The 15,967-nt window shown below is 43.9% G+C and overlaps 1 protein-coding gene across 1 annotated transcript in view; it reads right to left on the reverse strand.

The window, feature by feature from the left end:
- AFG2A (AFG2 AAA ATPase homolog A) overlaps window positions 1–15,967 on the reverse strand; it is a 1,603,044-nt gene that overhangs the window by 917,028 nt on the left and 670,049 nt on the right. The window contains exon 12 of the mRNA XM_069242390.1: window positions 7,722–7,775. Within this exon, the coding sequence (XP_069098491.1) occupies window positions 7,722–7,775 (54 nt within the window). The remainder of the gene's footprint in view (window positions 1–7,721; window positions 7,776–15,967) is intronic.

The raw sequence follows: 15,967 nt of genomic DNA on the forward strand, positions 1-15,967 counted from the left end.
ACATTATTTGAGATGAGAAGGTGATTCAAGTAGGTGTTAACAACTTGGTGCAGGCTTTAACAATGTCCCTTCCAAGGCATATCAAAGAGGACTTGCAAGAGGTAGGTAAGGTGGAAGAAAACATTTATTTTGTGGGCAGGCCATGGGCCTAGTTTTGCATTTATATATACCTATGAGGGTATGGATGTAATATGAACCCAGGAATGTATGACATAAAAGTGCTTGCACAAATGAACAGGCAATGAGGCCTACAGAGTTTTTCTATAATGTTTAGACAGTATAGCATGCCCTGTTCTTTCTGGCATGTACATTATCTGAGTTAGTTGGAGGAGTTATTCAAAACTTACTAGATGGCAAGTGAGGTTCTGTGGTGGGCAGGAAAATCCATTGGAAGAAATTTTTTTGAGTGTAGATGTTACAATTTGTCACTTGTTTTTTAAGGAAATAATAAAACACCACATAAATGTCAGCTGAGGCTGTGGTGTGCAATGCAAAAAGTGGAAAAAGACTGCATTTTATTTTTTAATTTCTCATAGGGATTTTGAGCATGACTACAACCCGAAATGCTGGACGGAATTACACCAAATGTAGCCGAAAGGTATCTTTTGGTCCTGAAAGAAGCCTTTTTGTTATTTGGTGTAAAATCTGTTCAGTAGTTTTTGAAATATTAAAAGACAACCAAATTTGTATTTCTGGAGGCGTGAAGGCTTCGCATATATTCCCAATCTCGTGCAGAGATTTGATTGGCTGCCAACACTTCAACCAGGAAGTGTTGGAATTCATTTTGAAAAACAACAAAAAAAAGAAAAAAGAAAGGGGGGCAAGGTACTGTTATTCTATTCCTATAGCCTTGATGCAAAGGTCCCCCAGGAACCCCACAAGGCTTTAAAGTATTTTTTTTAAATCACCAATGAAAATGACAGCAAGTCCGTGAATTTCATTGTGATTAAAATGAAAGTGAGCAAAGTCTCTCGTGCTTGCTTTTAATATTGCCCCAGGGTGGGCCAGGTCTGGGGGCTTTGTGGAAAAAGAGGAGGGGGACATAGGGCCCCCTCCTAGGGCTTAGCAAACACCAAGCAAAAGCAAACAGCTACCTCCCGAGGGTGGGTGGCAATCCCCAGAGCCATACATGGTTTAAAAGTTTATTTTAGCCCCATAGATTGTTTGAATTGCCCTGGGGAGGTGGTGGTCCCCTGGGCATGGCAGAGGATGGATGGGTCGGGGGTGGAGGGGGATGGTTAGTTGATGGGGGCTTTTGGCGGGGGTGCGCATGGGCTCCCTGCATCAATTTAACAACTTTTGCCCTCAGAAGGTGGAGGTCCCCAGGGCGCAGGGGGTGCCGCGCTGGCACTTCCACATAGATAATATACAGGTGGCAGTCTCACCATGCGTTGCTAATTACCCACATATTGTAACATTCATGACATCTTTGATAAAATAATTGATAATATCACTGTAATATTTGCAATAAAAGTTTTAAGGACAAAACTGTGCATGGCAGGGGTGCAAGTTCTAGTTACCTTAGGGCATGAGTTACAGTTACTTGAAATAACTCTAACTATAACTTCTGAATTTCTATGGTTTTGTACGTTTAAAATGTGATCCCCGCAACCTTTGTTTTTTCATTGATATATTATATTATATTTATACCCGGTTCTCACCCTAAACAGTCAGTTCTGCACTGGCCCATTTGTGCAGAACTTTGGGCCAGAAAGCCTTTGGATAATTTCCAGGGCAATGCAATAAAGGTTTTTAGCATCTGTAAAACAGAATCTTAAAACTTATAGATATGTTTCTGACCTTTCATCTTGGGTAGTCGTCAATAGAAATAAACGTTCTATGTACACAGTGACTACCACTTTGTCTATTCTGTTATTTTGCCTGTACATTGTACCCAGTAGCAAAGTACTGCAGGATGATTCCACTCCAAATGGATGTTGTCTATTAAGTCTGCATGCCACATTAGGCAAGGCTGGGATATATCACTAGTCATCTGAGCTTGAAACGTCTGAGTTAGGTATCTTGTGCGTGACTGTAATAAAATTATTTAATCCCAAACTTCTAAAACCTTCCTAGTGTATTCAGGCACTCTGCTGCACTTCTCATCCACTAAATGTTTGCACCTTTGTCCAATAAATCCCCTTTGAAAGAACTTACAGAAGGAAAGATTTTTGCCCATTTCAGGGGTGGGGGAGTGGCCTGATGCCGATAGAGTAGGACGTGAGGTGTGTCGCTCAGGGCCGAACACCATCATCCAGAGGCATCCGGACAAGATTTGCCTTTCAAGAGGAAGAGGGATTCCTTCCTACGTCTGCTGCCTAATCATGGTGCCCTACGTGGCCACAGGGAAGTGTGAAGGGCCCTAAGAGCGGGGACTGATAGTGCTGTGCGCTCGCCTTACAAGAAGACAGGGCTGCTGCGGACCTGAAAGGGGATACTAGCAGTACATAGTCCTGAGTGAAAAAACACTGGAGCGTCTGTGTACCAGCACTTAACCTGGATTCTGGCTGGGTGAGGAGGACACCAGGGGTCCCTTCCCATATTTATCTCCCAGAACATTTACACTGTGAGTTCCCATGGACAGAGTGGTGAGTTAAAAAAAACTGAGACCTGTGGGACCGGGGGCCCGCCTCTTGGATGGCGGTGGTGGTACCATAGCTTTGACTGGGTACGTGGAAAGACCTCTGTGGAGGATCACCTAATTGCTGCTTAGGCCCCAATGTGAAGCAGCCTAGATAAGAGGACATTGACAGATCCTGCGTTTCTGACATTAGGGGGAGGATTGCATGCCCTACCACCTGTTAAGGGGTGCACCTAGGATTGTCTGTGGGAGCACTGAGGACTGATCTCTGATGCCCCTGCGGATCGCCACCATGGGCAAATACTCTAGAAAAAATGATTTGACTGATTCCTGCCTCCCCCCCTCCAAACCAGTGGAGGAGGGCAACCCGGTATTGTCAGCCCCAACTATGGGCACCCTAGGACAATGCTGGATGAGATCTTGCAGGCAATTGCAGACTTACAGGAGGCCCTCGAGCTGAAAATAGATACCACGGTGGCGGACCTTATGATTCTCCGCGATGATCAGCGCCGATTGATGGAGTGAGCCACGACCACGGAACGTACCTTGGGAGAATGTCACCGGAGATGGAATCAGTACAAAGGCACCTAGCAGACAGGGAAGGGAGAGTTAAGACCCTAGAATTTAGGGCAGAAGATGTGGAAAACAGGGCCCGGAGGAACAACATCAGGTTGTTAAGTCTGCCGGAGTGAGCCGAGAGCCCCAATATGACTACCTTATTGAAGTCGTGGTTGAAAGCTGAGGTGGTACCAGAGGGTCTTTGCTTCCTCTTTGCTCTGGAGGACACACATTTTAACATTGCACTTGAATTGTGCGGGTCTAGTATATGACTGACTTATTTGCATCCTCTGGTAGGTGTGTTTTGATGATGGGAGGCGCCGAAGCTGGCGTATCCCCCTATAGCTGTTATCCATTTGTTAGCTGCATGTGTACTGATTGTTACACTACTGGTTTGGATGGCGGGGTTGTTTCCTTCTTGTCCTCAGGCTGAGAGTTAGGTATGTTACTATTCTGGTTGGGTTGGCTGTGCCTCCTGCTGCATTCTCAAGGAGCCATGGTCCTGGATGTATGAGACCCGGGAGAGGGTGGGAGTGGTGGGCTTGTTAAGTGGGCAGAGATGTCAAAAGAAGGCATGGCTCCACGGAATTAGTGCATGTGTGGGAAAACCTGATTGCCTGCATGAGAGAGCCGGACCTGGCCTTGCTAGAGGGCTCTTTACTGAATGTACTCAGGCAAGACCTCAGCAAAGTTTGAAGGGTGCTAATGGGAGGAAGAGTCCTGGACTCAGAGGGAGCCCTGCCTGGCCCAGGTGCACAACAGTTAGGAATGTGATCACTTGATTGTCTATAATGTGGGAGTTGATGGCTGGGATGTAGAACTAGTGACATGGCATTGTTGTATGAGAGTGGGGTGGGGGTTGACATGTGCATGGAGGGGCAGATGTGAAAGACCTGTGTAGTGGATGCAGGTGTAGCATGACCGTCACATGATTGACTAATTGCTTGTATCGTAGCTTGAGTTGCTGGGACCTGAAATGTTGATATGACTGAACCTGCCTTTTGTGATTGAAACTAATAAAAATTTGTTGCCAAAAAAAGTTTTACCCACTTAAACTGAGTAAAACTAGAGCTCTGCTGGATAGGTTGTTCACTCTAAAAGGTTTTAAGCAAGGTTCTACCCGTGAGCATTAAGCACACCTTGCTCAATCATTATATCTTAGACCAGCGGGAGTTCTTAATTATAAAAAAAATAAAAATCCCCCCAAACCTGACAGTACACGTTTCTGTGTTGTTAAATGCAACGATCTTTAATTTCCCAAAGAATTACACCCATAAGCTTACAGAAAAACACTGGTTGTTCTCAATGAAAATAGTATGCAAAATCACCTGAGTACGAATCTTAAGAAAACAAAATAGGTTGTACGAGATAAGTTGAGTTAAAAGATCTTAGATCTTCAATAGGAGTAGAATTGAAGTAATAAAACCGTGTGTCTACCCTACACTATGAGATGTACTAGTAGTGACAATTTTGAAACCTGACGAATCACCTGAGAGTTGATAACTATCAGGTCTTGCAACTAAGTGATACAGATAATAAAAATGTAGCTTAAGTGCTAACAAAATAGTTCCTTTGGCCCCTAAGTTAGCACACCCGGACCAATCTGACTTTTTTCTGGGATGCTCCACCTTGCATGAACTTCAAATCATATTTGCTGTCCTACATCAAATAAATCCCAACTTAAACACTGTGGGAGTACTGATTGATGGTACCAAAGCTAATGATTCACTTAAATGGAGCTACCTATTCAGTGTATTAGATCACATGGGCTCTAGTGTAAGGCTTCTATATCACCAACCAGTAGTGTGCACTAGATTAAATGTGCTCAGGTCCATGCCAATCCAGATCACTCGGGCACCATACAAGGCTGCCCTCTATTCCCCACATAATTTCCCATAGCCATAGTCACTGGTAGCGAGGCTATGCCAACACCACTTAGGGCTTAGCTTCACGGCTTGCCTTTTACTGGTGTTGTTGTACACCGATGAGGTTACATTATACATCCATGAACCTGAGGTGAATCTCTCACCCGTTATTAGAGTTACTCAGGCTAAGTCATCTTTCTGGAATCAACATTAATTGGACAAAATCTACCATATATTCCTAGAAAACAGCTGCATCTCAATGTAATCTAGATTAAATCCTCCAATGGTGTACATTCTTGGTTAAAAAACTTTAGGATATGGTTGAGTAGAGATATGGTTGAGCAGAGATATGGAGACCCTGTGGTGTAACAACTATGGCACAGCCATTGACAAACCTGAAGAACAAATATCCTTGTGGATTGAATTAAATTACCATTATTTCTAACAGGTAGGATTACAATAGCACAAAATGGTTGCCCTGTCTCTTATATCTGTTTGTCAATATGACTTTTACTTTTCTCTACTGGATGTTTTTGCCAGATTATGATAGAAGCACGTATGCTCCCACGTGAGGTCAGAGGCACAATGGCACCAGGCCGAGAACTTTAATACTTATGTGCTTGAGTGCACTTTGCATATTATTTTTACCGACCTACCCAGTATCAGCCTCATATGGCAGCTGAGGCCCAGTCAGACGGCCCACTCAGGAAATAAATACAGTACAATGCAAAGTTTGAGCTTGCAACAGACTCCAGGCTAAGGTACAATGGGAGCAGATTTAGGCTTGTGTATGCTCTGTGTATAACGTTAGCTCTCAACCCTATGCTCCAACTCACTTCAGAACAAAGACCTTGCACACAACTAGCGTGCCTACGGCCGAATACGTTTGCTCACTTGTATTCTGAGACAAATTTCTCACTATAAATAATGTCCGTGACACTGAGGACCACACCACTTTCAACCTCTTTTTATTTGGCTGTCTCCGGGAAACTTGTAGAACTTTTAGCAGCAACTTCCCCAATCCCCATCCGCTCCTTACCCTGAATCTGTTGCCGAGTGCCAAACCTTCAGTCAACTGGTGTCTAGGCTCTATACTATGATGCAGAACACAGCGTCTAGCTACACCCCAACAGCTAGGTCCAAATGGTTGGCAGACACAGACCCCCACCTCTAACAGACAACCAGTGTTAATTGTGCTTTGTCCAAACAGGACATCTCTAGCCAAACTACAAACCTATTCATATAAAATCCCTATACATATTATATCATACACCAGAACGTATCTATAGGTTGGGGCTTGGGGAATACTCCAAGTGTTCCAGATGTGGCACTTCAAAAGCTGACTTCCTTCACTTCGCCAATACAACTGTTAATTATTAGGCCCAACCCACAAGATTTTAGTCACTGTATGGGGCATAATTGTGTTTTCCCGTTTTAATGTTTTTTTCAAATAAATGAATCGAGCCCTAATTCACTGAGGTGTGGTGTATTAAAGCAAGTTCAATAGTTAGCTGCATAGGACTGAATGAAAAGAGCCTCAGAAGTTAATAAAAGTAAGCTGTAACACCCCTCAATAGCTACGTAGGTGTAATATTTTTAAAAACTTTTTTACCTGCGTAGGGTTCGCTGTGGAAAAGTTTCTTCCATATGCTCACCACAGGCTGAAACGCCAAAGGAGTCTAAAGGTGAGATTGCTTCTAACATTAACTCACTCTTGGTGTTTGGACTTCAGGGTCTTCTGCTCAGATGAACACATTTCAGCTCTTAATGTTCAAAAGGAAGGTGCATGAGCCTATTTGACGTAAGAGTTATGACATGCAGCCCACCTTTACTGTATTATTGGGCAGAACGTTGCTTCCTCCCTATTTTAACGTAAATCCCTAGCGATACTTTAACTAGATGGTAAAACAAGTCATTAGATAAAAAACTGTTTGCACCTCTGCTTTCATTATGATGCTGGAGGGACCGCTATGCAGAAGTAGTTACTGTTCTTTAGGACAGGCAACTTGGTGTTGTGCGGACTCAATACACTGGGCATGATTAAGAGTTTGGCGGGCGGGATACTCTGTCACAAACGTGACAAATATCCCGTCCACCATATTGCGATTTGCATAGGATATAGTGGGATCGTAATACGACAGACAAGACATCCGTCACATTTGTGACAAAGTAACCCCATCCACCAAACTCTAAATCAGGCCCATTATCTTTATGCCACAAACTGTGCATTAGTCCTGCTCTAAAGGTGTTGTGTAATCAGTACAAGAGACAGCAATTTAGAAATTAAAAGATCTGTACTGAGAATGTGGCTCTCTTATTACGCCAGAGGAAAAATATTATTGTGAATGTACTTATTATCAGTTGCTAGGAGAGGTGAAATCATCAAAAAGCAGACCCATTACTTTACCAGTAAGCATCACTGACAAATAGAAGTTCCAGATGCAACCTGTAAATGAAACAATATTACTGCTAATGAACATCATCTAATTTCAGCCTTCATTGATCTACAAAAATGGAAACATTGCTGAACAATTGACACCTACGCGGACTGTGGGTGAAAAGCAATAACCCTGAAGCCTCCTGTACTTTCAGAGGGCACTCACCACATGTATCTGCCCAACAAGGCTGGAATGTATCTAACACTTTACGTTTGTTTTGAATAATCACACAATAAGACTTGCAATGCCTAGGAGTAAGTCAAATATTTGTCCATTTACCTCTCGCACTGCTCTCTCAGATTCCCCAACATATTTATTCATTAATTCCGGACCCTGAAGAAAACAAAACAAGAAATATGTTAGTCTGAGTTCAGCATGTAACTTTGATACAAACTGGAGTTTGCACGATCAGAAAAACTTACTTAAATTGAGCCGTCTGAATGGAAACTAAGAGAAAATGGAATGGGAAATGGAAGACTGCCGTTGATCTTTAATGCTCCCTTTCCTGGTCCCACTGTGAGGGATTTACTTTTTATACCTCAAATTAATAACAATATACTTCTTACACCAGCACACAAATTATTAACTATCGAAGGTATGGTACTAGGGGTCGCGTTGAAACCACCTTTAAGCTGAGCATTCAATAGCTTTGATCTACGATAGGTGAATGCTTTACTTGTAGTTTAGTAAAGATGTTACACATGTGCACGCACCTCAGCTCTTGTTTGATTTTATGTGCATGTGATTAATGAGCTCCTACCCCTGTTGAACTTGTTTCAAGTCAACAAAGTAATGACTAAGAACTACTACTTTATAAACTGCCTAAAAAGTCAACTGAACCCCATCAAGGAAGAATGAGTTAAACACTTGCTCCTAGGGTCAAAGTATAAATTACAGGCTGTAGATACCAATTTGATCGAGTCTTATCTTTCCAATGTTGATAAATTAAGTTTGGCAGAGTTGGGTTATTGTAATATTCCAAAACCACAAATACAAACAAGAATTCCTGGCTCTCCACTACGAAACATAACATTTGGACAACACCTGTTTCCATTCAAAGGTGGCCTGGGACAGCTGTTCTCCACAACCCATAACACAGATTATGCAGGTCAGCAAGGAAATGAAACCTGCAATTAGTTCACTATCTGAAACAATTCAGTAATGAAGATATAAACTCTGTAAAGTATCTATGCGTTGGATCAAAGGGTGTGTACACGAGGAATGTTAAGATCAAGTTAAGGTCGCATCGTGACATCACAAATGGTTTGGGAGGGAACATGCATGTCAAAACTTTAATAAATCTGGTCACAACAGGTGATTTAAACAAGGTAATTTGGTCTGGCAAATGTAGATGGCCTGACAAATAACCCTGTACAGTTCCCATAACAAGGTTATGCTGGTATAAAGATGAAACAAAAGGATGTTCGATAACTGTGCCTGTAAGAGCTCAGTGTTTCGGGCACCACACCAGGTTAGAAACCAGCGTCTAGCAAAGATGGATTTCGTGGAGGGGCATCTGGTGGCGAGGATAATATCCACGGCCAGGCAGCAAAGTCATAGCCTGATCAGCGGACAGATGCTCATGCACAGGAGTTCGTGTTACCACCACACAATCATGGCCCAATGTGGGGCAACTAGGATGACTTGGGCCAGGTTGTTCTTGATCTTATTCTCAGGGCAGGAGAGGTAGTGGACACATGGCGTACAAGAGTCGCTTGCTCCATTCTAGCCAAAATACGTTTCCTAATGAGTGTTCTGACAGAAACTCCAATATGCAAAATTGTTGACACTGCACATTGTCGACTGAGGGAAAAAGAGATCGCAAAGGATCGCCCCAGTGGTCGAAAGTTCTCTGCGCCACTTGAGGATGAAAGCCCCACTCCTGATCTGCAGACAATATCTGCTCAGTTTGACCACTCTGGCTTTAAAGGACCCTACCAGCTGGTTGCTGATCAGGAAGATGTCCTGGTGCTTCACTACATGAAAATACATGTCTTGCAAGTCCAAAGATACCATCCAGTATCCAGGGGCCAGATCAGAAAGGAGCTTAACCAATGCGAGCATTTTGAATTTGTCCTTCAGCAAAAAAGTGTTCAAGTGATGTAGGCCCAAGATAGGACCGAGAATATTAAGCCTATTTCAGTACTAGGAAGTAGCAGGAATAACAACCCCTGCCTTTCTCGGAGTTGTGTACCCTTTACATGACACGCTTGGACAGCAACAGGTGTACTTTCTGTATCAGGAAGAAATTTGTTGTGGTGTGGGAGGGATTCTGGCACGGTAAAAAAGGTACAGTGAAGCCTTTTTGGGCGCTCTGCAAGACCTAAATGTCAGATGTGCTGGATTGCCTGTCCAAGTGAAAGTGCTGGATCCTGCCCCCCACTGGTTTGGCATGTGCTACCAAGAGCAACTTAAAGTGGTTTACTGGCTGGAAAGAAAGTTGGGGAACTGGTGGCCCTCCTGGCCTACAAGCTGACTGCTGATTTTACATCTGTTGCCCTGAAAAGACTGGGCTGATTGCTGCATTACTGGCTAGAAAGGCTGCCTCTACCTATATTCCAGCTCCCTAGAATAGCCCATACATTTTCAGAACTGGTGGGGAAAATTGTTTTGCGGGGGTCAACAGCTCCAGGAAATCTGCTGCAGTTTTGCTATCTTTAGACTATTCTAAAGCAGAGTCTGCCAGCACATCGCCAGAAAATCCCCAGGCGTGTCTGCAAGGCACAACAATTTTACTGCCCCGTCAATGCAGTCCATGGTATCCAAGACTGTATGGATGATGTACATGGCCACGGCCTGCCCATCATAAATCATTTGAGCCAAGGAGGCCCCAGCGTTGTCTGAGACAGCCGCAAGATTTCACAGGGAATGTCACAATGGCATGCATGTGTATACTAATCCAGAAGACAGACTGAGTTTAAGGATCTCCGTGCCATGCTGGCAGAAGAAAACATATGTTTCACAATGGCATCAATCGTTTTGGATTCTCTATCCAGGACATTGGTCAGACATTAATTAGGATTCATCTTCTGGTTGAGGCCTGTACCATGAGTATCTCTGGAGCGCTTGATGAAAAAAATCTGGATGGCTAAATGTCAGCCTGTCGCCTGGCCATCTGCCAGATAACAGGCAGGCAAGAACATGCTTTCGACCAGGAAGCCATCACAGTATCTGTGAGGGGAACATTAAATAGTAACCGGGGGTCAGTAGTTGTTTGCCAGACTGCAGAATTTCTTTCAAAACATCTGTTTTAGTCTCACTGGAGGGCAGCTGTAATTCTAGTACTTCGGATGACCTCCAAAGCAACAGTGCAAGTGAGGCAGCTTCTTCTGTTAGTGGCTCAAGTGGTGAGTTAAGCTCTGTTTCACGAAAAGTATCAAGCACGCTGGCTTTTTGTAACTCAAGGTATAAGGTATCATCAGTATAATGATGGGAAACAAGCCATTACTCTCACCATCATCATCAGTATCTTTAGGGGCACCCTTCTCTGGCACACAATCAGAGTCCAAAACACAAAGAAAATGGAGCCTCTGTTGACAGCTGCAACATGGTAGATGCACTGGGTTACAGTGAGGTTGCATGACAACTGGCTGCGCTTTTTAATTTTATAGCTTGAGCTTAGATCAGTTTGGGTCCAACATGGGCATCAGCACTGGATCATCCACTGGTGCCAAGGCGGCAGAAACCAGTGTGGATCTTGTGGCCGGAGTGGAAGTCTACCAAAGTTGCTATGGGCTAGTGTAGGCTCGGTTACTGCTGAGCTGACTACTGACTGGGAGCTGTTTTAAAAAAATATATATTTTCTCTCTAATAAGGGGTGACCATCGATTTGTAATAATGTATGTATGAAGGTCGAATTTGCTATAATGGCATGTTTTGTACTGTACTATTCTCAATAAAGACATGCTTAAAAAAAGTTGCTATGGGCCCAGGAAGGGGTCCCAACTGGATAGACGATGCAGAGGAAGGATTCATCTGCGGTAAGCAGACTGGAAGCTCCTGTGATCCCATGGTGCATGAAGGGACACGAGAGGGTGCTAAAATACATTGAAGATTTGGAGCATGGTCTCTTTGAATCAGCTGTGAGTGGATGACAGCCCAGTGAATTTGGGGTATGTCCGGACCAACAGAAGAGTCTGCTCAGTGTTTGGTGACCTTGAGGGAGTAAGACTTACATCTTGACCCCTTGTGCCATCTTGACCCCTTGTGCCTTCTCACTGGAGTCAAAGTGGCAGGATGGGTTATAGTCCTGCTCCACTTTATTATACTTGCTCTTAATTGGACTTACCTGAAGACTGAGCATGAGGTGTAAAATTCTCTGGAATGGCCCTGTGACCCGGCCTTTGACTTGTAGCGGGAGAGGGACCTGCATGAGGATTGTGACTTCTTTTTGTGTTCACTGACATACAACTTCACTTCCTGGGCTCAAACAGTTTTTGGGTACATAAGTTCACATTTATCACACAACGGTGAGGTGATCGGATCCCAGGCTCCCAAGGCACATCCCTGACCGACATCAGCTTCCCTCAGTCGTGCTTTGCCTTCAATCCTGTTTTTGGTGGGGGACACTGTTCTCCAGTACACTGTTCAAAAGTTGTTTTCAGGAGTCAACAGAAGTCTTGAATGGTGGGAGTAGAGCTCTGGATCCACATCACAAGGCACGCAAAGAAAGGAGCTGATGTCATATGCAGTACTGGAGCTTATATGCAGCTCTGCTCCGTCACATGGCAGGCTGAAGTCAACATGGAGCTGCATGATGTCACCTATTAGCATGTAGGAACATTGTTACAAAATTCTCTAGATCCAGTTTGGTGCTTGGGGATATTCTAATGTGGGGTGAGGAATCTGCAGTTAGAAATATCCATCAGAAGCATTAGCTAATCCTGCTAGCCTTACCCAATCAAAGTTACTGATGTTACTTACCTTCTTAGTTAATTCTCATTTCTATTAACCAGACACTTTGTGAAGGGTTAAAGCCAGAAAGATTAAATTATCAGAATAATTAATAGCAATGCTCACTACACTGCAGTCTACTAACCGTTTTCCCAGTCTTAAAATCAAAATTGTGACCTAACCTCTTGGACAAGAACCTTTTACATTCCCAATTTTTATAAGCAACTCCCCATCACTTAAATAAGAGGCAAAATCCAATATCATATCTAGCGTAGACACTTAGAAGAAGAAACCCTTATGACCAATAAGCCCAAAACTGTCAACAGGCTAGGAGATGAGACAACTAGGAATGGAAAGAGGAAAAGTATGACTGAGAAAAATAAAGATTGCCAGTAAACAATTAGGGCATTGTAGCTGTGTCCCTCTTCCTCGATCCGCTGCTAACACCTTGAGAACATAGGAATCAGTCTAGCACATTATTCAGGATTTCCACAGAGTCTAAAATAAGCAATATTCATGGAGCATAAATGTAAAATTCATACAATAGAACCGTCAAATCGAAGAGCTCATTTGCCTGTATTGTGGCTCTGTGTGAGTTAAAAACTCCCCAGTACAACTGCCGTAATTTACATTTCACAAGCTCAGACTCCTAGAGAGCCAACTCAGTCTTCCGTGCTTCTAAGGCTGGCACACTGAGTACAAAACAACTGCTTCAGAGATTACTCAATGGTGGTTGACAAAGTGAATAGATCAAAATTATGGAATAGATCAAGGGGTATACAAACTAATAATTCAATTGTACAGCAACACATATATAAAAGTGAAAGTGTTGGATGGCAGTGGAATGATGTAAATAATTCCTACCTACAACGGCCTTAGGTAAAGATGTATGTTGGCACTCACACTTTTCAACCTATATATCTCAGATTTCATGGAGGCCCTGGATCAGCCTATGTGAGATGCCCCTGCACTGGCTAGTACAAAGGTGACATATGTGGCATATGCAGATGATCTTGTTATTCTCTCAAACTCTCAAAAGTGTTTATGACGACGGCTAACCAAAGTGCATGAGTTTAATATGACCCATAATCATTGGATTAACATAAATAAGACCAAGGTTACATCCTTTGGAAGACTAATCAAGTTTTATCAGAAATATTGGGAATGAAAAGATAGACCTGGTCAAATAGTACACCTATTTGGGAATGATAATTGACAGTAAACTGAACTGTAGCCTCCAGTTGGAACAGGGGTGCTCGAAAGCTTTGAAAATAGGAGCAGGTTTTAAGTCGTATGCAAAAAAAATATAAGGGCTGCATAATGGACCCTGCCATAACGGCAGGTCAAACAAAATGGATGTATGACAGAACCATGTATGCCATTACAACGCATGCCTTCACCACTCGCCCATTACCAAGCAATGCCTTTACCATGCAAGTCATTACCGGGCATATGCCTTTACAACAAAATAATAAGTATATGCCAGGTGAGTGACACCCTTATGCTTTATTTATCGCCTTTAGGTAGTTATGGTTAGGACCTAGTTTACGTAGGGGAATTAGATTCTGTTTTGCTAAGAACTCTGGTGCCGTTTAATGAATCTTCATGAAACTTTTAGAGCTAGTTTGCCACTCATTTCAGTTGCTGTATGGGGAGTTACAGGTTGATTCGTCAAGCAGGGCTAACAAAAGGGGGCAGGGGTCCCAAAACTGTTTTCCCCATGTAATTTCCCGAGGGAATTTAGATGCAACAACAGCTCGAACCATTGGATGGAATTATATCAAATTTGGCCAAAAGCTAGATCTTGGTCCCAAAAGATCTCTTTTTCTAAGTTGGAGCAAATCTGTTCAGTAGTTTTGGAGTTATTAAAGAAAAAAAAAATATATATATCTAGAGACATGGATCCACCACAGTGTATCGGCGGATCTACATACAACCAGCAATGCTGTCAATGGCTGCCATTACATTAACCAGGAAGTGATGGCAGCCATCTTGGGACTAGGGCCAAGTCCCATTAAAAGTGCAAAATAACCCATAAGGGGGCCAGGGCAGAAATACCCTGACCCCCTAGGCCTGGTGATGGGGTCCCACAGGAACTCCAAATCCAGCCTGTGGCGTTTTTTTTTTTTTTTTTTTAACTTCTGGCGCAAATTTGCAGAGAAACCGCAGCAAATTTTTAAAAAAACAAGCCAGATCTCCCAAGCTCGTTTTTTTTTTTATATGCCCCCTGGTGGGCCAGGTCCCTGGGGGGTATAACGTACATATATGGGGGGAAGTGGGCCCACCTGCTGGGAGCAGACTTTTCATCTGTTGCCCTGCCCGCACTGAAGTGGGCAGGGAAACAGATTAAAAAGTTGTTCCCGCCCACAGGGAGCAGTATTTTTAGCTGCTCCCTGAGGTGCGGAAGCAATGCTGGCTCCCACTGGAGGAGGGAGCTGGCTGGTGCCACGGGGCCTTGGGGTTTCGCCAGCGACCTGCAACCACAGTGTGTTGGTTGCCCTGGGTGGGAACCTACCCTTTGATGGCCTGAGAGGGTGCTGCGCATCTCCCCCCGCCATAGACATTGGCTAGACCAGGAGAATAGAGTTCCCAGGGCCAATATCGGCTGAGGGAGGCGGGCTCGATGCCCTTCACCACATTTGAAAAGATGCTGGGTGCCCAGGTGATGGGGGCCCCCGGACAGAAACCGACCTGGGGAGGGGGGATTTGTGCCTCCCTCCCCCTTTAGACTATGGCCAGGCCCCTGGAGATGTGGGCCCTCGGGCCAAAATCGGCCTTGAGAGGGTGGCTGCTTGTCTCCCTCCCCCATAAATATAATTGTGGGCACCGTGGTCTCTGGGGCCAAAAACACCCCAGAGAGAGGGGCCCTTGTATCCCCCATCTGTAAAAAAAAAAACAATGCACCATGCCCTGGGTGATGGGGTCCCCAGGGCCAATATCGGCCCAGGGAGGGGGCTAGTGCCCAACTCCTCCACAACATGTTTCAGGCCCTGGAGAATGTAATGCCTGGGTCCACATTGACCTGGAGATGGGTGCTAGGTGCCCCCCTTCCCATTATTAAGTATAGTGTGGGGCCCAGGCATGGGGTCCCTGGGGAGAAAACAGACTTGGGGAGGTGCCCGGTGACCCCTACCCAAGAAATATGTTGCCGGGCCCTGGGGATGGGGATCCTGAAGCTAAAAGCAGCCTTGGGAGAGTGGCCAGGCTAGGCCCTGCAGCCAAACCCCCTCCACGCACAGGCAAAGGCTTTGCACAGAGTTGGTTGGATTAACTATGGTAATTAAATATTACTTTTGTTTAAAAAAAAAAAACTAGAAATTCACTGGAAAACCAAAGGTTACAGGGACGTTATAGTTAGGGAATAGCATTAAAACTGTTTTTTCAGTGAATATACATATATCTTATATATTCACTCTATAGATAGTCCTCTTTTACTAGTCAATTTGTAATAATCCAATGGGAACACTCTTTTTGATTTTGATTTTTAAACAAAATGAAATTGTGTGTCGACTTCATTAAAACAAAGAGCATTAATAAAGGCATCCTGCCGAAACGCATCTGCTTGGAGTAAAGAGTGAATTGATATCCAGTGAGTGCCCAGTGCTGTTCTTTTTTGGATTTTATGTGAGTCC

This window comes from Pleurodeles waltl, chromosome 1_2, assembly GCF_031143425.1.
Source record: "Pleurodeles waltl isolate 20211129_DDA chromosome 1_2, aPleWal1.hap1.20221129, whole genome shotgun sequence".
NCBI lineage: Eukaryota > Metazoa > Chordata > Amphibia > Caudata > Salamandridae > Pleurodeles > Pleurodeles waltl.